Source organism: Phacochoerus africanus, chromosome 3 (assembly GCF_016906955.1).
Source record: "Phacochoerus africanus isolate WHEZ1 chromosome 3, ROS_Pafr_v1, whole genome shotgun sequence".
Classification (NCBI taxonomy): Eukaryota; Metazoa; Chordata; class Mammalia; order Artiodactyla; family Suidae; genus Phacochoerus; species Phacochoerus africanus.
The window spans coordinates 53,709,665-53,732,481 of record NC_062546.1 but is presented as its reverse complement, the minus strand read 5'-3'; the positions used below and the strand labels follow the sequence as shown (position 1 = coordinate 53,732,481).

Genomic DNA, 22,817 nt, shown 5'->3' with positions numbered 1-22,817 from the left:
AATATAAAGAAATAGAATATTTACTCCATTCGAGTGCTATCCAGTGATTCATATTTATTACAAATGATTACTAAAGAAACCAAACTGTCAGGCAAGACTTTTGAGGCAGATGTTTAAAATGCAGAGATATTTCAGAGGATGTGAATAAGGTTTGGGACATTTACTACCTGTTATTTCAGGTAGAATCCTAACTCTACAAGGGCCTTCTCCATTTCATAAACTAGATAGTTTTAGGGTTCTCATCTTTAGTCAATGATTTAAAAGTTGTTGCCAGGGCAGTTCCCACCATGGCCCAGTGGGTTATGAACCTGACTAGTATCCATGAGGACGTGGGTTCAATCCCTGGCTTCGCTCAGTGGGTTAAGGATCCAGCATTGCCATGAGCTGTGGTGTAGGTTGCAGATGCGGCTCAGATGCTGCGTTGCTGTGGCTGTGGTGTAGGCCAGTAGCTGCAGCTCCAATTTGACCCCTAGCCTGGGAGCTTCATATATGCCCCTTGTTGAACCTTAAAAAGACCAAAAAAAAAAAAGAAGTTTTTGCCAGAAGATCTCTCACTCACAATGTTTTCTGAACAGTAATGAATTCTGCATATGGATGCCAAGTCCTGACCTTGTATCCTACTGACAATCTCAGAGTGAGCACAGGAAATTGATTATTTTATTGTTCTACTGTATGCCTTCCTAAAAAAGGTGTCAAAGAACAGTTTCTGGAATAAAGGTATAGCCCCATGATAAAAGCTGCGGAAGTCATCAACTATCTTACACAACTGTTTGATTGCCTGGAAGAGAAAACTAAGTTTACAGTATTTAAAAAGATTTGTGAGAATCACCTAGGAGGTAGCCCCACTGTTAAGAGCTTTAATTCTACCCAGTCACTGATCTTTCATTTTATTGGCCATCAAATATAAAATAAAAAGATAGTAGCCTGGATCTAATCATTGCTCTAAGCAAGCCTCTTATAATCCAGTGTGTGAAAACCTGGCCAAAAGAATTTGGCTCACCTCCCATTGCTGATGCATTTAAGCCTTACTCCCTGTAGAGCAGTCAGTGGCCTGATTGGTGGGGTTTCCCCTGAGAGTGTGACAGCAGGGAAAGATCATTGCAAGAGAAGAGACGCCTCTTTGCCATCAACCAGTTGTATCTCCCTGGGCAAATAATTTCACCTCTCTAGGTCTCAGTGTCCTCATCAGAAGAATGAGGTGATTGAAATAATGATTGGTGCCCTTCCAGCTCTGCAATCTGCAAATCTGCTACTTGCTGTATTTATAAGCTTTCCAAAAGCCAAAGGCATCATCAGAACAAATGCACTGATCTGCAGACAATGCCTTAGAACATGCCAGCTTTCCTAATTTAAAAGAAAATGCACCACTATGAAGCTCTACCTGTCTGAAAAAGTGTTGTTTGCATCTATTAAGACAAGTATCAAGACAGGTTACGGCAGGCAAACCAAATAATCTGATTCGGATGATAGAACTGCTGTGGTGGATAAAACTTTCTATGCAAATATGAGGCGCGGATTGCACCTGAAACGCATATATTACTCAAAATGTGAATTTATGTAACTTTCAAACCGAGCCAGAATACCGTGATCTTTATTCATTCAACAGGGAGCTCAAAGAAGCGATTCAGTATCTGCCATATAAATTTATGGGAAAGTTCTGAAGCCTTGTCTCACTCATTTTCAACAGGAAACAAGGCAAAAAGAAGAAAAGCAACAAGATTTCAGAAGAGGAACAGACCATAAACATACCTGCACATGAGACAAGAGTGGATGAGATTGCTGCTTGTCTCTTCCTTTCCCTACGCTGTTCACTGTTCCTACAAACGAGGAATCCCTTTTTTTTTTTAGCTTCAAATTTTTTCTTATTGAGAGACATTCTTTGTGTGTGTGTGTGTGTTGTGTGTGTGTGAGTTAAGTTTTCTTTGGAACAAAATGAGGACTCTAGCCTGGGAAGCAGCATTTCAGAGAGCTCTGAGATGCTGCTCCCCAGATGGGGGAAGGTCAGAATATACATGATTTTGGTGGAGGGAAGTACATGTAACCAAGCACACATTTTTTGCAGAAGGTCACTGCTAGTCATAAGGAGCAGGCATCACCATGAAGGATATTAGTGCTTTTCTAGATATGAGCAGAGGTAAGAATTGGCTCATAAAATCTTCCCCCCCTCCAAAAAAAAAAAAAATCAGAGTTCCCATTGTGGAGTAGCAGAAAGGAATCCAACTAGGATCAATGAGGATGTTACTTCGATCCCTGGCCTCACTCAGTGGGTTAAGGATCTGGCATTGCCATGAACTGTGGTGTAGGTTGCAGACGTGGCTTGGATCCCTCCTTGCTGTGGCTGTGGCTGTGGCTGTGGTGTAGGCCAGCAGCTACAGCTCTGATCGACCCCTAGCCTGGGAACCTCCATATACTGTGGGTACAGCCCTAAAAAGTAAAAAAAAAAAAAAAAACTGTCTGAAGACCTGTTCTGCCAGCTTTCCCAGAGGACAGAGTGCCTCACTTCTGATCCCACCCTGAGCTCCTTTCAGGGAGTGTTGAAAGTTAGCAGGTGTAGCAGCTCAAGATTCAGTCCTGAGAGGCAGATGGCAAGTGCCCATCTCCAGCGAGTAGGGCACCCTTGTGGTCATAAATCTGATGCTGGTTTGATAGGCATTTCAGAACCATTTCAACCCACGTTGCTAGGAATGCTCATTCCCAGATCTGGCAAGGATTTCACTGAGAGGCCCCTCGATGTGATATTACTAGACTCGGCCTTAGGGAACAGCAGCCATCAGTCTCTGGACCACCCATCTTACAAGTCTGTCATGGTCCAGGAAAATATTCCCTCTTGTTACATCTTCCCATATCTAGAGTTACACTATTACAATCGCTGACCTGATAAAGAACTATGTTCCTGTTCAATTGCTGCACGGGGCCTCATCATCATTATTTTTTGTTTGTTTGTTTTTGTCTTTTTGCCATTTCTTGGGCCGCTCCCTCGGCATATGGAGGTTCCCAGGTTAGGGGTCAAATCGGAGCTGTAGCCACCGGCCTATGCCAGAGCCACAGCAACGCGGGATCCAAGCCGCGTCTGTGACCTACACCACAGCTCACGGCAATGCCGGATCCTTAACCCACTGAGCAAGGGCAGGGATCAAACCCGCAACTTCATGGTTCCTAGTCAGATTCATTAACCATTGGGCCACAACGGGGACTCCTCGTCATCGTTATTTTTGTGGGAGGTTCAGTCACACATTTGGCAACACAAGCCACAATAATCTTGTTAAATAGGCAAAATGCGAATCACATGACTAAAAGCATTAATAGAGTTATAAGTAAATATTTACGCCAAGAGCTTCCAACGCCAAAGCAGATTTTGAAGATGTCCTCAAGACAAGGCAGTGGGCCAGTTAAGGCAGAAGCTGGATCCTTCATGTGGTTCATTAAACATTATAGGGTTCATTATATTAGAGGATTTATCAGGTATGAAAATATAGCATTCAGTTTGAATTCTGGCACAGGTGCCTCCCCGAGATGCTCTAAGGCTGTCCAGGGCCGTGCAGTTGTGTAGCAACACTTTTCTTGTCATAGAGACCTCAGATTTCAGTAGGCTGATAGTCTAGTTGCTATCATTTAAAGCCTGTTGAATGCCTTTTTAAAAATTTTATCAGGAGTTCCCATCATGGCACAGTAGTTAACGAATCCGACTAGGAACCATGAGGTTGCGGGTTCAATCTCTGGCCTTGCCCGGTGGGTTGAGGATCCGGCGTTGCCGTGAGCAGTGGTGTAGGTCGCAGACGTGGCTCAGATCCCACATTGCTGTGGCTCTGGTGTAGGGAGGTGGCTACAGCTCTGATTTGACCCCCAGCCTGGGAACCTCCATATGCCGTGGGAGTGGCCCAAGAAATGGCAAATAGACAAAATAAATAAATAAATAAATAAATTATCAGACGATCGTTGAGTTACAATGGGAGAGATTTCCTTATTTTTATTCTTCTTCCTATGGCCACACCTGCGGCATATGGAAGTCTCCAGACTAGGGATTGAATCAGAGCTACAGCTGCAGGCCTAGGCCACAGCCACAATAATGCAGGATCTGAGCCAAGTCTGTGACCTACGCCACAGCTCACAGCATCGCTGGATCCTTAACCCATTGAGCAGGGCCAGGGATCAAAGATGCCTCCTCCCAGATATTGTGTCTGATTCTTAACCTGCTGAGCCACAGCGGGAACTCCAAAGAGAGACATTCTTAATTGAAATATCTGTCTATGAAATATGTAAATATCTGTCTCTGGTACTTCATTGTTTCCAATCATCTTTTATTTTTTTGGTCTTTTGTTTTAGGGCCCCATCCAAGCATATGGAGGTGCCCAGGCTAGGGGTCCAATGAGAACTACAGCTGCAGGCCTACACCACAGCCACAGCAATGCCAGATCTCAGCCATGTCTTTGACCTCCACCACAGCTCGCAGCAACGCTGGATCCTCAATCCACCGGGCGAGGCCAGGAATCAAACCTGCATCTTCATGAATGCTAGTCAGATTTGTTTCCACTGAGCCACGACGGGAACGCCTGTTTCCATCATCTTAAGTTAGAGCCTTGGGGTTTGAACTAGGAAATCATGAAGGTGATGTTTCTGATACACTCTCTTACTAATTCTCAGTTATAATCATTGATTGTACCATTAGATTAAACTCAGCCTACCCAATTATAGTTTTACAGGGTCTTTCCAATATGACCTATTTTCATTTCACTATTGAAAGAAAAGACTTTTTGAAAGTTACACTCTGAAAATGTAATGAATGTAACATACTGTTTGTCACTTCCCGACAGTTATTTTTTGCTGTCTGTGATAGTGACATTCTATGACCTCTCCAAGGACCCTGCATTGGCAAATAGGGACCGACAGAGGGTTCCTTGAGGACATAGAGAGTTAGGTTCCTGTGAGCCTATGGTCTCATCAACCGGTCAATAGAGAATCTTGTTTTCCGTGTGCTTCTGTTTAAAGACACCTGCTTTAATATATATTTTTGATTCACTAACATTTAACTCAAAGCTGATCTACCACAACCCAGGCCCCAACCATGCTTATCTAAACACACACATTTTCCCTGGAAGGCACATCACAGCCTTCTTGCACTGAGAAGCACTAGACTGCACTTCGGCACCATCCCAGGGAGCCACAATCGAAATGGCAAAATCTTCCACAGAGAGCACGAAAAATGCAAAACACCTGGCAGGAAGTAGATTGCAAAAAGGCCACTTGTTTGCAGTGTGAGAATGGCAATTTAGAAGGCAGAGTGTTCCCCTCAAATGAGAACATGCCCAGGAGGCAACTCGAATTTTTCACCCCTTTGCACACATCTGTGAGCAACCACGAAATGCCATGAGTATTGACTTCGTGGCTACATTTTAGTGAGTGGGTAAGTTCACAAATACAGAATCCAGCAAATAATGAGGATTGTCTTTTTGTGTTTACTCACACATATGTATACACAACAATATATTCATTCAACATGTAATCATGTGGCAGGCATTATATTATGTGTTTTGCACATATCATCCCCTTTATCATAATAATTCTATAGTCTCAGTAACACCATAATCTTACCAATACAGAATTGAGGGCTGAGGAGTTAACTTGCAAAAAGTTCAACACAGATAGAACTAGAACTTAAACCTAAGTCTGAATTCAGAGCCTATGTTTGTGCTATACATTATTCTATATACAAACTGATTTTGTTTTCTAAAATCAAGCAAGCAGCTAGATGCACCATTTCTTATAAAACTGGAAAGCCACTGCCTTTGATCATGATATTTAATTTTAAATAATCAAGGTAAGGCAATTTGAAAACCAATCTATAAATATTTAAATGCCTATCATGATTCTTTTTTAAAATTTTTTATTTAAGTATAGTTTATTGACAATGTTGTGCCATGCCTATAATTATTCCAATGCAAGCTTCCAAAGTTCAATCATCTAACAAATATTTATTAAACACCTGCTATGTGCCAAGAACTGTTGTAGGTGCAGCCATCAACAGGGAGGCAAGGCCATAATTCCTCTATGGCACATCGCAAAACCATTCATCCATTTCCTAGGGTTAAGACACATACCCCACTATAGCAACCTCACGCTCTCGCTGGTCAAAAATGAAAGGATGGTTATTGCTAAATGTGATGCCATTACCTGTCAGGCCCCCGGTGATGGCTGGGAATTCTATAAAAGAAAGTGCTTAGTATCCATTTGGGCTAAGAATTCCTAGAAGCTTATGTGGGAAACAGAAACTCCTGGGAACAATGGATCCAGCAGGTTAGATTGGGCTCTCCTATGATAACCAATAACCCCCAAGTGCCACAACAAAGACCTCTTTTTTGCTCTTGCAAAGTCTTAGGTAGGCTGGATGGCCTCCTCCATCCTGTAACCTGGTCTAAAGAAATGTACCCCCAACCAGCTGAAAGGTAGGAGCAAAGGGGTTTAGGATGAGCAATGTGTGCCACAACCACAAATAAATGTTCTCTTTAATCCTAAACATAATACCTAACTGTATAGATCATGGGTAATCTTTCCTTTTTTGGCATGTCCTTGGCATGTACAAATTCACACCGGCCACAGATCAAACCCACCACAGCAGTGACCTGAGCCACTGCAGTGACAACACGGGATGCTTAAGCTGCTGCACCCCCAGGGAACTCCAGTTTATGGATAATCTTAAATTTCATTTTGCCCAATTTCACTTTCACTTCGTAGACCATGGGGAGGATCTGAAGTTCAAAGCTTTGATTCTATGCTTCAAAATTTCTTCTAAATAATTTATATTTTTTTCAAAAACAGCCTTTTTAAAAAAAAAAAAAAAAGAATAGTTCAAGGATATTTTCTTTTAGGAGTTTCTTCAGGATTTTGAGCAAGATCTCAATCTTATTCTTACTCCAATTATCTTGTTTGAATGAGTTAGTCATCAAGAAAAAGGGGAGGCGTTGCCACTGTGGCTCAGGGGGTTAAGGATCCAGTGAGATAGTAGCTGTGGCTTGGATTTGAACCCTGGCCTGTGAACTTCCATGCAGGTGCAGCCAAAACAAAGGAAAAAGAAGAAAAAGAAAAAGGGCGAAGAATTCACTAGCTAGCAAGCATAAAATCAGGACGGGCGACTTCAGTTAAATGAAGGTGGTTGTGAACTCTATTGAATCATGTGCCCCCCAAATTCATGTCCACTCAGAATTTCAGGATGGGAATTCCTCTGGAAAAAGGTCTTTGCAGTTGTCATTAGTGAAGCTAACACGGGGGGTCATCCTGGACTAGGGGTGAGCTCTGCATTCACTAACTGGTATCTTTACACGAAAAGGAAAGGACACAGAAACTGGGGGAAGAAGGGCATGGGACACTGGAAGCAGAGATGGGATATGTCTAGAAAGCCATGGGCTGCCTGCAGCTGCCAGGGGGGACGGTTCTTTCCTAGAGCCTGGAGAAGGCTCAGGGCCCTGCCCACACATTGCTCTCAGACGTCTAGCCTCCAGAACTGTGAGCAGGAATTTCTATCCCATCAAGCCACCCAGTTTATGAGCATTTGTTACAGAAGCCCTGGGAAGCATACAGATTAGACCTCTGTTTTCAAATGAGACTGACAAATCATGAGATATTAAGCATATTAAAGTTGGGGCAAGAGCTGGTTACAATTTCAACTCTTTTGTTTCTCATCAGTGTCTTTGAACTTCAGTCTGAGGGGACATATTTGCTGTCGCGCATGTCCTGTAGCTTCTCTGGAGAGTGCTTTGTTCTTCAAAAGGAGACGCCACTGGGTTTCCCTCATTCTCTGTTCTTTTTTTTTCCTTTTTTACAGCCACACCAAGGCATATGGAAGTTCCCAGGCTGGGGGTCGAATAAGAGCTGCAGCCACGCCACCGGCCTATGCCACAGCCACAGCCACAGCCACACCAGATCGGAGATACATTTATGACCTACACTGCAGCTCGTGGCAAGGCCAGATCCTTAACCAACTGAGTGAGGCCAGGAATCAAACCCACATCCTCATAGATCCTAATCAGGTTCTTAGCCTGCTGAGTCACAATGGGAACTCCAAGAAATATGAATTCCATAGGCAACCTCAGTGGCCTCTTGCCACGTAACACATATTCATAGGTTCTGAGAATTAGCAAGTGGACAGAGTTGAATGAACTCTTTGGTCTCCTCCAGGCAGGGACCATGCCCTTGGGGCTCTATCCATGGCAGACCTGCACCATCGCACATACATCCTTCTAGGCCACAGGCAGCCTCTTGGGGAGAAACAGACACAGCTTAGGGCATAGAAGCCCAGAAGGAAGCCACTGCCCAAGGCACAGCCTCCAGGCTCTGTCTGGTCCTTCATCTTCCCCATTCTGATCTCACCTTCACCTGCAGACTCAGCTCCCTGGGAGGGGTCTCTGGGGCTGATCCCCGCCTTCCGTGGGCAGGTTTGGCATCTAGCTTCCAGCCCTTTCATCACTTTCTATTTCTCCTCAGAAAAACCAGCTTCTTTTTTTGTTTTTTGTTTTTGCTTTTGTTTTTGTCTTTTTGCCATTTCTTGAGCCGCTCCCACAGCATATGGAGGTTCCCAGGCTAGAGGTCGAATCAGCGTTGTAGCCACCAGCCTACGCCAGAGCCACAGCAACTCAGGATCCGAGCCACATCTACAACCTACACCACAGCTCATGGCAACACCGGATCCTTAACCCACTGAGCAAGGCCAGGGATTAAACCTGCAACCTCATGGTTCCTAGTCGGATTCGTTAACCCCTGAGCCACGACGGGAACTCCAAAACCAGATTCTCTGGTATTTCCCTCTGGGCCTTCATTCTAGTGTCTGGCTCCTTAATTGATCCTTCAGAGACCTTGAGTTCTGATCTTGAAAATGATTTACTATCGCCTCGACTTGCCAGGTCCTAGTCCCAGACGCAAAATCCTCCCCTTGGGTTGGTGGCTGTGTCTCTCTCCTGATGATGGGTTTCCTTAATGTCAGAGCCTAGTGTGTCTCCTCAGCTCCATGGCCACCCCTGCCCCTGGGTCATGGTACCCACTCCCCACAACCACTAGCACCAGCACCACCCCCTCTCCTGGCCTTGGTCCATAGAACATCCCGGAAATGTCTGTCTCCAAGGAGACCCAACCCCACATCCCCTTATGCTGCTCCCAAGGCAGCGTTTGAACAACCCCATTACATCAGCGGCTCTGAGAGAGGAAAGGGGGTGGGCTATTTACTCCTCCACACCAACTCACTTACCAAATGCTCACCTGTGAATAACATAAGACCTGCCACTTTTCAAAGCACGTCTCAATCTATTGTTTGCTCTGCAGAAGGGCCAGTGATATAAATGTATCCAACATGAGAATCAAATGACAGATGAGAAAATGCAAAAGATGATGGAGCTACCAAAGATGATGGGACCAGGCAGAGTGGGGCCTGACTTCCTGTCTCCTGATCCCAGGCCAGGATTTTTTCTGCCCTTGTTACATCACTGGGTCAAGACTGTAGATAGCACCTGCCAAGAATCTCAGGGGTGGAAGGACTTTCAATGTCCTCCAAGCTAACCACGTCACCAGGGACTCTAAATGTTCTATAAGCAGAGGTCTCATTTGTGGCTCAGCAGGTTAAGAACCCGACACAGTCTCTGTGAGGATACGGGTTTGATCCCTAGCCTCACGCAGTGGGTTAAGGATCTGGCATTGCTGTAAATTGCAGGGCAGGCCGGGAGCTGCGGCTCCGATTCAGCCTCTAGCCTGGGAATTTCTATATGTCACAGGTGCGGGCGTAAAAAATAAAAATAAACAAATCAATGTCCTTAGGATGGGAAAGCAATGGGGTCTTACTATATATCACAGGGGACTTTATCCAGTCTCTTTGGATAGACCATGATGGAAGATAATATAAGAAAGGCAATGTCTATAAATGTATGACTGGGTCAATTGGCTGTACAGCAGAAACTGAAACAACATTGTAAATCAACTATACTTTAATTTAAAAAATGTCCTATAAGCTAATGTCATGATAGTGGAACCCTCTCAGGAAATGCCTTGTTAAGAGGTCAGCCAGCCTCTGCTTCAACAGTCCCCACAGCTGCACCTGTTACCTTTAAGTATCTCTGAGTATTAATGAACTCTTCCTTATCTTGAGCTCGGACCTAGCTCCCTAATTTCTGCCCACGCTTTGGTTATATCTGTTACACGCAAGCACACCACATGCGTGCTTACACACACACACACACACACACACACACAGAGCATGACTCGTTCTTTTCTATGACTGCCTTCTGAGTTGTCTCTTTTCCATGCTAAATAATCGTGCTTCCTTTCCTCTTCCTCCAATGAGAGGATTCCCATGCTCTTCCTTGCCCTGGCCTGTATCCTCTGAGTCACCTCTAAACACTCCCCACCGGAGTTCCCGTCGTGGTGCAGTGGTTAACGAATCTGACTAGGAACCATGAGGTTGCGGGTTCGGTCCTTGCCCTTGCTCAGTGGGTTAAGGATCCGGCGTTGCCGTGAGCTGTGGTGTAGGTTGCAGACGTGGCTCGGATCCCGTGTTGCTGTGGCTGTGGCATAGGTCGGCAGCTGCAGCTCCGATTCAACCCCTAGCCTGAGAACCTCCATGTGCCGTGGGAGCTGCCCAAGAAATGGCAAGAAGACAAAAAAATAAAAAATAAACACTTCCCATAGCTTGGCAGTGACCTGATCACAACTACATCAATCTTGCCTCAGATTTGGGCAAGATCTCCACACTGAGGTCCGCCAACCTACGAGAACATGGTGGATCTTGAGTCCTCTCCTTGCTCCTCATCTCACAGAAGGATCTAGAAGAGGCTGAAGCAGAGCAGAGATGCTGGACCTCGGTTTTGTTCCAGGAGCCCTGCCAAGCATTTCAGAAATTCCAGTAAGCACACACTCATCCGGAAAAGGCAAATCAAACTGCAATGAATTCTGCAGGATTCCCAGCTGATGCTTGATCAAAGTGCATCTTGAGCAGGAGGAAAGGTAATGATTCTCAGATACCAATGCCTCACCCTCATCGGATGGAGCAGCTCAGAGAAGCCACAAGTTGGGCTTCAGTTATTCTTGCCCAGCAATCACTGCAGTTCAAGAGCGTGCCATCCTGCCATTCTTGGAGGGAAGCCTCCACAGCACACATGAGCAAAAGTGCTTCTCTCCTGCATCTTAATTCGGTGGGTTAAGTTATAGTTTGTTTTTATGGCTGCACCCACAGCATATGGAAGTTGCCCAGCCAGGGAATGAATCCCAGCTGCAGCAAGGCTGGATCTTTTAACCCACTGCTACCAGCCAGGAATGAATCTGCACCTCTGCAGCAACCTGAGCCACTGCAGCCAGATTTTTTTGTTTCTTTTTTTTTTAGGACTGAGCCTGCACCCATGGCATATGGAAGCTCCCAGGCTAGGGGTCAAACTGGAGCTGCAGCTGATGGCCTACACCACAGCCACAGCAAGGCCAGATCCAAGCTGCGGCTGTAGCCTTCACCACAGCTCATGGCAACACTGGATCCTTAACCCACTGATCGAGACCAGGGATTGAACTAGCATCCTCATGGATCCCAGTCGGGTTTGTTACCACTGAGCCATGACAGGAACTCCTTGCAGTCAGATTATTAACCCACTGCACCACAGTGGGAGCTCCTGGTTGAGTTTTATATGTTCTTTTTTTTTCCCTTTTGTTTTCATCATAGACTTAATTTCAAGACAAGCTGGTTGATGAGGCAGGGAAGTTCCCAGATGTGCAGAGGGCAGCCCTAGCCACATCTTGGCAGGTATTGTGGCTAGGCATGGCTGTGGGCGGCAAGGGCAGAGGGCTGGAAAGCCTGACTCGATTCAAGGAGTTGAAGCGGCTGCACTTGGGAGCTCAGGACACCATGGCCTGGGCATCCTTTACTGCTGCCTCTTGGTCCTTATCCTGTATTTGCAGTAACTGAAATTGTGCTTGAGACCAAGCCTCCTAGGATTGGAAGCCAGGTTCCCGATGTGTCCTTACACTTGGTTTCCAGCCCTGGACTCTTGTCTAAAATGATGATATGTAGTTCCCATCATGGCTCAGCAGTGACGAACCTGACTGGTATCCATGAGGATGTGGGTTCAATCCTTGGCCTCGCTCAGTGGGTGAAGGATCAGGCATTGCCATGAGCTGTGGTATAGGTCACAGATGCAGCCTGGATTCTGCATTGCTGTGGCTGTGGTATAGGCTGGCAGCTACAGCTCCATTTCAACCCCTAGCCTGGGAACTTCCGTATGCCATGGGTGAGGCCCTAAAAAGTCAAAAACATAAAAAATAAAAAATAATGCAATGATGATGTTCTGCCATGCTCTTAGCAGTCCTTCCTTTCTCTAGAACCCCAGGTCTGCAACCAGAGCTCTGTTACCACCTGCCTAGCTTTCCCAATGCTAGGACCTTGCTCCAGACTGCATGATCTCTGGTCCCAGAAACTCCATTGCTAGATTTTGCTTTTGACCAGGCCCTCAACCTTCATTCTCCGTCTCACCTCCCAGTGCCTGCCCTCTGCTCCCACATGTGCTTGAGGACTCAGCTCCCTCCAGGAGGTCATGTGACTTCCTCTGCTCCCTGCCAGCAGCTGGATTGACATCAACTCCAGCCCAGGGACCAGCTGGGCAGCCCAGCCCCTCTAATTCTGTCTGGAATCGCCATGTTCCAAGGTCCTTTCTGCTTAAATGAGAGGTTAAACTGGGGGGAAATGTGCAGCCTGGGAACCCTAAGCTTATGAGAAAGGTGGGTGCTGGGAAAAGATAAGCAGCATCAGTAACCCCAGCCAGGCCACGAGCTGTCAGTAGCCACTTACACCCTGCTCACCTCATGGCTTCCTGACCCACCCAGCAACTCGATTTCTGTCCCAGTGAGGACTGGAGCAGCTCCATGGACACCAAGACTTAGCTCATTAAGTAAACAGTGCATTTGAAGTATTTTAGATATTTCCCCCCCTTTGGAATATATTGATGACAACTAGCAAATTACCCCCCAAGTTATAGTTACCAGCTCTGAGGGTAACTCAGAAAAACCAACTGGTGCCTGGTTATCTTAAGGGTGTACTGAAATGCACAAAGCACTAATTTTTTTTTTTTGGGCCATGTGATTTTTTTTTTACAGAAATAATAACTCCCATTTGCTAACTGAGGTGATAAACAACGATACAGCATCTTTCCTTCCATCGCCGCCTCCAAAATTAAATTTAACAGCGATACTCTGCTTAGGCAGAGAGAACAAATGGGCTGGTTACTCATTCACGGAAAACAGGTAAAAATTTTCCAGTGGCTGTTTCTCTGAGCTGTCTATTTTAAGAGATTTGAGGGGGAGTAGGTTATAAGGTGAGTATCCAGCCTTTTAGAGAGCAAAAATCAGGAGTTTCAATCCAGTAGCTGCTTATCAAAAAGTCAGTACACAGAGTGTGCCCCAACCAAGCTGAGTTTGCCTCCAAATCCCATGTATTTTGCAACTCCATCCTACATCTGAATGTCATAGCCACCTTTACAAAAACAACATTCTTTTAGTTAAACTAAGTAGAAAAATATAGTGAAAAGAAGCCTTGCTCATCTCCAGGTAAAAGAAGATTTTTTTTTTCCTCAAGAAAAACCCCAGTAAAGAGAAAAGCCAAGTATTGTTTTAGACGCTCTTCAATTTCCAAAATACCATTTAAAAAATAATTACACCCACGATTTATGCATGATTCATTAGGCAGCGAGATACAATGCACTGCTACATTTTAATTGCTTTGAAAAAGTCGACATCGTGAAACATACCCTCCACTTCTTGGGACTGTAACCCAGTCTAGTGACATCTCCGTCACAATGTAAACCTTGTCCAAATAGCCTTTCTCGATTAAACTGTAGCAGTCGTGTTTTCATTCTATAGCTTGATAGACTTCTGAAGGATTTTTTTTTTTTTTGCTTAAGTAAGCAATTGAAAAGTCAAATGATCTGTTATTGACATGAAACTTTTTATTGTGAAAATTAATAAGCTTGAATTTCAGGATGCCCTCAGAAGGTGACTGGAATGCCGTGGGGGTGGGGGCGGGGGAACAGCCCCCTTCAGTGGTCTGCAAATGAAAGTGTTTCACAAGACTGCCTTTTTTAGAGTTCCCGTCATGGCTCCTCGGCAGGTTAAGCACTGCCTAGTACCCATGAGGATATAGGTTCAATCCCTGGTCTGGTTCAATGGGTGAACAATCCCGCATTGCTACAAGCTGCCGTATAGGTTGCAGATGTGGCTCAGATCCTGTGTGGCTGTGGTGTAGGTGAGAACTGCAGCTCCAATTCGAACCCTAGCCTGGGAACTTCCATATGCTGCAGGGGCTGCTGTAAAAAGAAAAAAAAAAAAAAAAAAGGGATTACTGTCTTCCTCCTCCCCACGGCCACCAAAGTAAAAACATTCTCCAGGCGTAAGCCGTGAATCTATATGTATATGATACACTCTCCATCACCCCTACTGACTACAGACCAAAGCTAGTAAAGGCCAGTGTTCATTACATAATAGATTATCTTACATAATATATAATAAACATGATAGACCACGTCGCACAGGAGGTAGATGGCCATTCAGAGGATGCAAACTGCTGAATTACACATCTGAAGGTGCCAAGTTAAGAGGACCAGCTCCTGCAGGTGGATCTAATGATCTTATGACAGCCAGTTCCACTGGGCTACCTGCCCATCGCTTTAGGTTTGGAAGGGCATCCACCCTTAGACTCTGATCCTGGCAGCTGCCCAGAGAGGGAGCCTGGTTAACGGAACAGGCGAGGGTGCTGAGATTTCAGCATCTCTCTACCATACTGTTCAGACACATACCTGTGGTCTTTAATGGGGTTTTCTCTCCTAGCAACAGTTTTAACCTTTTGGCATGGATTTTGCCTTGATAATGTGACTCAGCCACCACTGCTGAGGTGAAGGACATGTTACAGAGCGTACAGCACTTGTTTTTATCCACCATGTCAGCATCATTTCCCTGCAAGGAAGAAGACAGAAGGAAAAAAAAAATTAGAAACAGCCCCAAGGCCTCTGATTTCCTTTTTCCATTCCATTCTGTTGCATATGAGACTTAGTACAAACTTTCTTTCTTCCTTCCTCCCCTTTTTCCTTTCTTTCTCTCTTTCTTTTTTGACTGCACCTGCAGCATTCGGAAGTGCCTCAGCCAGGGATCAAAACTGCATCACAGCAGCAACCCGAGCCACCGCAGTCATGATGCCAGACCCTTCACCATTGGGCCACCAAGGAACTCCCACCACAGACTTTCTTTAAAAAAAATGCCTATTTTGTCTTTGCTCTGCAATGTTCCTCTCCCTCTCCCCACCTCTTTCTTTTTATGGCTGCACTTGCATCATATGGATGCTCCCAGGCCAGGGGTTAAATGGGAGCTGCGGCTACAACACAGCCACAGCAACACCATTTGCAACCTACACCGAAGCATGCAGCAACACTGGATCCTTACCCCACTGAGCGAGGCCAGGGATTGAACCCTCATCCTCAGAGACACTATGCCAGGTTCTTAACCCCCTGAGCCACAAGGGGAACTCCTTTTTTTTTCAGCATGATAATCATCATCAAAATTTTCTCAGTTAGTAACCTCATATATATTTAATAGGAACTACTACTATCAGTCACTGGGAACAGAGGACAGACAAACCTGCAGACTTGAGCTACTTGCAGAAAAACGGTGCCCAGGATAGGGAGACGACATTGGCTTTGGCACCGTGCGGAAAGCTGTCTCTAATTTCACCCATTGTACTCATAAAAGTATGTACAATATCAGAGTTTACACAGCCTGAATTAATCAGCAAAAAATATCATTTGGCATTCAGCTCTCCCTTTGACCCATTTCAGCCTCACCAGGATACATGACCCCATGTTCAAGATTTTTTCTTAAAGATTTCTTTAAGGAAATGAATCTTTTTCACAGTTTAATTTGCGTCTCTATCTTAAAGGGATGACGACTGTGCTGGCAGACTTTTTCCAGGAGAATTCGTGTGATGTTCCTTTTCTTCAGGAAAGGTGATTCATTAACTGCTGCACAAAATACTTAAATCCAACGAGACTTTTCTTCCTTTGTAAGACTTAATGAAAATGAACCATGATTCAGGAAAAAAAAAATAATAAGTCCTTTGTTAGACCACATGACCTGGCTTTTGTGCCCACAGATCATCAATTACCTATATTATATGAGGGGAAGATTAAGCCATTGGCTCCCCTCCTGCCGAGGTAGAAATTAAGGGTAAAGAGGACTTTCAGATAAGAAGTTAATCTGTCCCTTAATGGAACGGCCAGAGCAAAGCATCTCTTTGTTAAAGAGCAGCCTTGAGTGAGTATGTGGCCGCACAATAGCCCCCAAAGTGCAATTTTAAATGGCATAGGGAGGAGGAGGGGTATGGATGGGATGGAGCAAGGGGATTCTATCATTTTTCTGCATAATAAGAAGGTGCCTGCTGTCCTGCAGATTTTGTGGCAGGAAGAAAACAAACTCCATCTTTTTTTTTTCCTTTTCTTTTTTTGCTTTTTAGAGCCGCACCTGCAGCATACGGAAGTTCCCAAGCTAGGGGTCACATCCAAGCCATGGCTGCGACCTATATCACAGGTCAAGGCAACATCAGATCCTTAATCCACAGGGTGAGGCCAGGGATTGAACCTGTGTCCTCATGGACACTAGTCGGGTTCGTTACCACTGAGCCACAATGGGGCTGTCCCCAAATCTTTCCATCTTAAGGCATCCATCGGCAACGTCGGTGATGATTAGCACACATCCTTGGGAGAAGTGGAGGGGGCGTGTTTCAGGAGGCCAGTTTGCAGTTCAGGTATTGAGGGTGAGGGGAAGACCCCATAACAGCTTCTGAGATTTCCAGGTCCACCTATGGAGTTCCCCCGTGGCTCTGTGGGTTAAGGATCTGGTGTTGTCAATGCTCTGGCGCATGTTTGATCCCTAGCCCAGGAACTTCCACCTGTTGTGGGCGTGGCCAAGTGAAGTCCCACCTCCATCCATTTATTCTCTTGACCTTAGCTTAGAAAATTTTGGCATGTCCCACCCCCTGATCACAGTTCAAGAGTGAGACTCGAGAAAATGTAGGGGTTGGGGTGGGGGTCAGCGAGAGGATGATGGATTCTATGAAAAGAGGAGAAACTTCCCAAAAGGGGCCTCTCCTGGAGAAGCACACACCTCAGGACATAACACCTTGCTAGGCACTGAGGCTGGTCCCACTGAGTGCATCCTGGCTGAGGGTTTAAAGCCAAGGTGCTCTGAGTTTTCTCCTCAATCAAAACCTCAAAAGAGGAGTTCCCATCACGGCTCAGCAGAGAACGAATCTGGCTAGCATCCATGAGGATGCAGGTTTGATCCCTGGCCTCGCTCAGTGGGTTAAGGATCTGGCGTTGCAGTGAGTGGTGGTGTAGGTTGCAGACGTAGCTCAGATCTGGCGTTGCTGTGGCTGTGGTGTAGGCCGGCAGCTACAGCTCCGATTGGACCCCACCCTGGGAACCTCCATATGTGGTGAGTGTGGATCTAAAAAGCAAGACAAAAAACAAACAACAACCATAACAAAACAAAAAAAGAAAAGAAAAAAGAAATCGTAAGGGCTTTTATCTCTTGGTGTGGTTGGCTGTGGAGCTGGAGGGACCAGCAAGGCAAGGGAGGAACTGGCTGCCCCTCCCCCACACGTCCAACCAAGCAGAGGGGCTGCCTCAGACCCCTGGGTGGGGTGGGGTTGGGGGGCAGCCAGGAATAGCAGGAAACACACATCAGGGAGTTAGAGACCCATGTGAGCCCAGCCAATGAGGAATGGCTAGCTCAGGAGGGCACTTGCTCACTCTGCATGAGTAAATATTGGTCCCAGATTTGGGGAGAAAATAAGGAAGGTTGTCAAGGTGGATGAGGTTGCCCAAAGCACCCGTTTTCATCTCCTCATGAGTAATATGGGTCAAAGTATATAATTTTTCTTACAATTAGGCACCAGATCATAAGGCAAAGCTTAACTCCCAATCACTGCCTACATAGAATCTGTGCAGCCCTTCCACCACTTCTAGCAAAACTGCCCGCCCAGCCTGCCCTCAAGAACCAGTCCCCTTCCACCCAGAGCGCCAAAGTGTAGACCCTTCTACAGAGATGCTGGGAGCCTGGACACAGTAGCTAATGTCATTATATGAAGTCTATTCAGGACCAGTTTCTGGAGCAAAGAATAGCCCTTGAACTGGATAAGGACTGGTGGATTGAGGTATTCATTCATCCAACACATTTTTAAGGACCCACTAAATACATGAGATGCTGTGTTAGGTAAGTATAACTCTACTCCCTGTTATTAAGGAGGTTGAGGCCAGGAGAAATGGAGAAGGCAGGCATGCAATGAAAGGAAAACACTATGATTAAAGAAATACAGTCTCAAATTGGACCCACACTCTCCCAATGGTAAGGTAAGAAGTTTCTTAATGTAAATTAGCCTATTTGTGTGGATTTTCTTTTTTGAGTTCTTTTTTTTTTTTCTTTTGCTCTTTAGGGCCGCACCCGCAGCATGTGGAGGTTCCTAGGCTAGGGGTCCAAATCAGAGCTACAGCTGCCGGCCACAGCAACTCGGAATCCGAGCCGCATCTGTGACCTACACCACAGCTTACTGCAACGACAGCTCCTTAAACCACTGAGTGTGGCCAGGGATCAAACCTGCAACCTCATAGTTCCTAGTCGGAAGTCCTTTCCGCTGCACCACAATGGGAACTCCATGGATTTTCATCTTCACATCTTTCTCATGTCTGGGATGTCCTTCCTCAGCATTTCTCAGCTAATCTCGTCTTTCCAGAACCAGTCTATATGGCTCATTTTAACCATCACTTCCTTGAAATGAATCTTCTTCTGCCTCCCTCTGCTATCCTGCAGAAGTGGGCCACTGGCCTAGGGGCCTCTGTGTGTCCTGTACATACTATTTTATTATTTTATTTATTTCATTTCATTTCATTTTTACAGCCACACCTGTAGTATATGAAAGTTCCCAGACTAGGGGTCAAATTGGAGCTGCAGCTGCCAGCCTACACCATAGTCACAGCAACGCAGGATCCAAGCCACATATGCAGCCTATGCTGCAGCTTGTGGAAACACCAGATCCTTAACCCACTGAATGAGGCCAGGGATCAAACATCTCTCCTCATGGACACTTTGTCCAATTCTTCACCCACTGAACTACGATGGGAATTCCTATACTTTTATGATAGAACATTTAACTCTGATATTTATTTGTTTCCTGTTCTTCCCCCTCATGAGGAATTTTCTCAAGATCAAAGGAATGGTTTCACTGATACTGAGGCCCCAGCTCCCAGCACAATGCTTGCCCTCAGTGGAACCTGCAGATGCTTATCGAATGAACAGAAGATCAGGGGAGGGTCCATCTGTGAGGTTAGGAACTGGCATGCCATAAAAAGTCCAAAGAGGAGGAGTTCCTGTCGTGGCTCAGTGGTTAGCAAATCCAATTAGGAACCATGAGGTTGCAGGTTCGATCCCTGGCCTTGCTCAGTGGGTTGGGGATCTGGCATTGCCATGAGCTGTGGTGTAGATTGCAGACACGGCTCGGATCCCGTGTTGCTGTGGCTGTGGTGTAGGCCAGCAGCTACAGCTCCGATTCGACCCCTAGCCTGGGAACCTCCATATGCCGCGGGAGCTGCCCAAGAAATGGCAGAAAGATAAAAAAAATAAAATAAAAATCCAAAGAGGAGACAGGGACCACAAGGCAGTCAGCCCCAATCTTTCAAACAAACAGGGAGTTGGCCAGAAAAAGAACCAGAGTTTTCCTTATACAGGAACTTGAGGGTTTTGAGTAGGGGAACATTTGCCCCAAATTAAAATGCGTTTCATCATGGTTTTAATATATAGTCTTAGATTTTGGCTCTGCTGGGCAATTACATTCACATCATCCGGAAGACTCTAAGAATAATAGAGGTGGAAAAAACCACGAATTGTTATACAAGAAGATACCATGGCATGTAGTTGTAACATAGCTGCAGAAAAGGGACCAAGAAAGTTTAAGTATCTGACAAGAGAGGGGCTGTGATGCCCTGAGAAGTTAAGCAGCTTTTGAGGTCCATAGGACAACTTGTGTGGGATATTTTACTGAAAGGGTCAGTGTCACTAATATGATGCTGCCAATTCTGATTCCTCTAATGACCTAGTGGAGACAAAATTAGAGACACAGAAAGAATCTCAATATTAACCAAAGGCCTGGAAGGTGCCAGAATTTAATTATGTATTCTTGCGTACCCAAATCCCAAATTAATGCCTCCTTGCAAATACAGATCAGATCGTCATTGCTGGAGTCTCCCCACTGCACTCAGGGCCCTGTTATTACATGGCTCGGGGTAGACGTTCCATCAAGACGGATGAAGTCACCTCAATGAACACATTTGGAGTTTCTGGCTTAAAGAACTCAGAATGGCCTCAAGCTACCAAGTGAATGAAAGGGAACCCAAGATTGTCTTAAAATATGAGTTTCAACCTGGAGGCAAGAATTCAGTCAGACCTTTTTCAATGCAGTATCCATAAGGCTGAAAAAAAAAAAGAGTTTGCAGAGTGTCCTAAGGCTGCTTAGTCAAAGCATTTTGCAAAGTTAAGACGCTTTCAGAAGAACTCGATCTAGGTGGAAAACCCTGGTCAACTCAACCAAGAGATCCAGTCCCAAAAGCCCTTTCTATTTTTACTTTTTTGTTTTTTTTTTTTTTTTTTTTTTTGATGGCTGTACCCGAGGCATATGGAAGTTCCCAGGCTAGGGGTTGAATAGGAGCTGAAGCTACCTGCCTACACCACAGCCATGGCAACACCGGATCTGAGTTACATCTGTGAACTACCTCACAGCTTGCAGCAACGCCAGATCCTCAACCCGCTGTGGGAGGCCAAGGATCAAACCTGCATCCTCGCATATACAACCCACTGAATCACAATGGTAATTCGGTAAAATGGCTGAATTTTTACTTGCTTTATTTTTACTTGTCTTCATGTTCCTTTACTTTAGGTGAATCTAAAAAGTCTAAGAGAGAGACTCCCTTTCAGATGTCAGGGTGAGGAATTCCATGAAAATTGTTCCCTGGCAAAACAACCGTAACTGATGAAAATTCTTTTTTAAAAAATTCTTTAAAATCTCTGAGAATTATCCTGAAAGTAAACACCAAATTAAAAAAATATGTATTTAGTCCAGAAAATACACTAGGAGTTCCCTGGTAGCCTAGTGGGTTAGGGATCTGGCATTGTCATGCTGTGGCTTGGGTCGCTCCCTGGCCTTGGAACTTCTGCATGCCAGGGACATGGTCAAAAAAAAAAGGAAAAATGTACTAAATCTCATTAAGAACGGTGACAGTTTACAGTGCTACAGAAACAAACCCTCTCCCTTCCTACAGACCCTCCAGCTCAGCATGATGGAAGCTCCACCCTGCTGTGTGTGGTCAAGAAAGTAGGGCTCCCTTTCCTGGCAACTCCCAGTTTAGAGATATCAGGAAGAATAGACCCGCCAACACTAACCACATCCCCTTTAGCTCCGAGATGGAGAAGCAAAATCCTTGGCAATGTAGCCCAGAGCTAGGTTCTCCTTCTTCCACCCTTATTCATAGGACAGAAGCTTTGTAGACCAAAAGTAGGGGAACTCTGGTTGACTGTGCCCCAGTTTGCTTGTAGGATAGAGGTTCTGTTCCAGGGGGAACAAGCTAAGAAGGCCAGAGGCTGCCACCTCTGCCCAGATAATGAAGCAGGGCTGTCACTCTGAGAGAAGCAGCAGCTCAGAGATTTTTCTATAAGAACAGAGTGGGAAACAGGAACTGTAAGAACAGGAGCCTAAACTCTCCCCAGGGGACTGGTTTGAAATAGAGTGTGGGAATGTTTAAGCCTAAGGATGCTCCCCAAAACAATGGGGATTTTGGTGTAGGCAATTGAGAGGAAGTTGATAGCTCCATCAGAGTAACAAGCTAAGCCACAGCCCAGCCTGCTTATCAGAGAGAAGCAGGGTATAAGCCGGCTAAGGCAAGCCTTCCTGGAATCAGAAAAAACTTCAAAGGGCAGCCTCAAAAACAAGCTACACAAAGGACTGGATTTAATCAGATCAGCATATATATCCTAGAGCACTCAGCAAAAACAATAGACTAATCATCCAGCAATCAGCAGAGCTTAAGAGCTAGGTGTCAGGGTTTTTTTTAATTTTTTATTTATTTATTTATTTTGCTTTTTAGGGCCGAACCCAAGGCACATGGAGGCTCCCAAGCCAGGGGTCAGATCTGAGCTACCACCGCTGCCGCCGCCCTACGCCACAGCCACAGCCACAGCCACAGCAACGCAGGATCCGAGCGGCTTCCACAACTGACACCCCAGCCCACGGCAACACCAGATCCCCAACCTGCTGAGTGAGGCCTGGGATTCAACCCACAACCTCATGGTTCCTAGTCGGATTTGTTTCCACTGCGCCACAACAGGAACTTTTAGGTGTCATTTTAAGCAGAGGCACACAGCTTAACAGAGATCAGGGAAAGAGACAGAGTCCTGCAAAAACCATTGTCATCCAACAACGACTGTCCACTATCTTAAGGCTGTTCCTCTGAGCAATGATGTTTACAAGGACTTTCCGACAGGGGGGAAGCTGCATTTGCAAATTTACGGACTTGCAAATAGGTGTGAGTAACCCCTGGATCACTCCTGGTGATGATTTTATGGTGATTCACAGACATGTGAGAGGCAGCAAAAAAAATCAGAGTCACTGAACACACAGGTTCCTGGCTGAGCTCCAACAAGGCGACACTGTTTCACCTCCCAGGCTCTACACAAGTGTTCTTTTCATGGCCCACTCCGCTCCACGTGTTTTTCATCTT

At 45.5% G+C, this 22,817-nt stretch overlaps 1 protein-coding gene across 1 annotated transcript in view; it reads right to left on the bottom strand.

Annotated features, from left to right (window-relative positions):
* Positions 1 to 22,817, bottom strand: part of ZMAT4 (zinc finger matrin-type 4) — a 404,068-nt gene that overhangs the window by 162,432 nt on the left and 218,819 nt on the right. Inside the window, exon 4 of the mRNA XM_047770379.1 lies at positions 14,802 to 14,958. Within this exon, the coding sequence (XP_047626335.1) occupies positions 14,802 to 14,958 (157 nt within the window). The remainder of the gene's footprint in view (positions 1 to 14,801; positions 14,959 to 22,817) is intronic.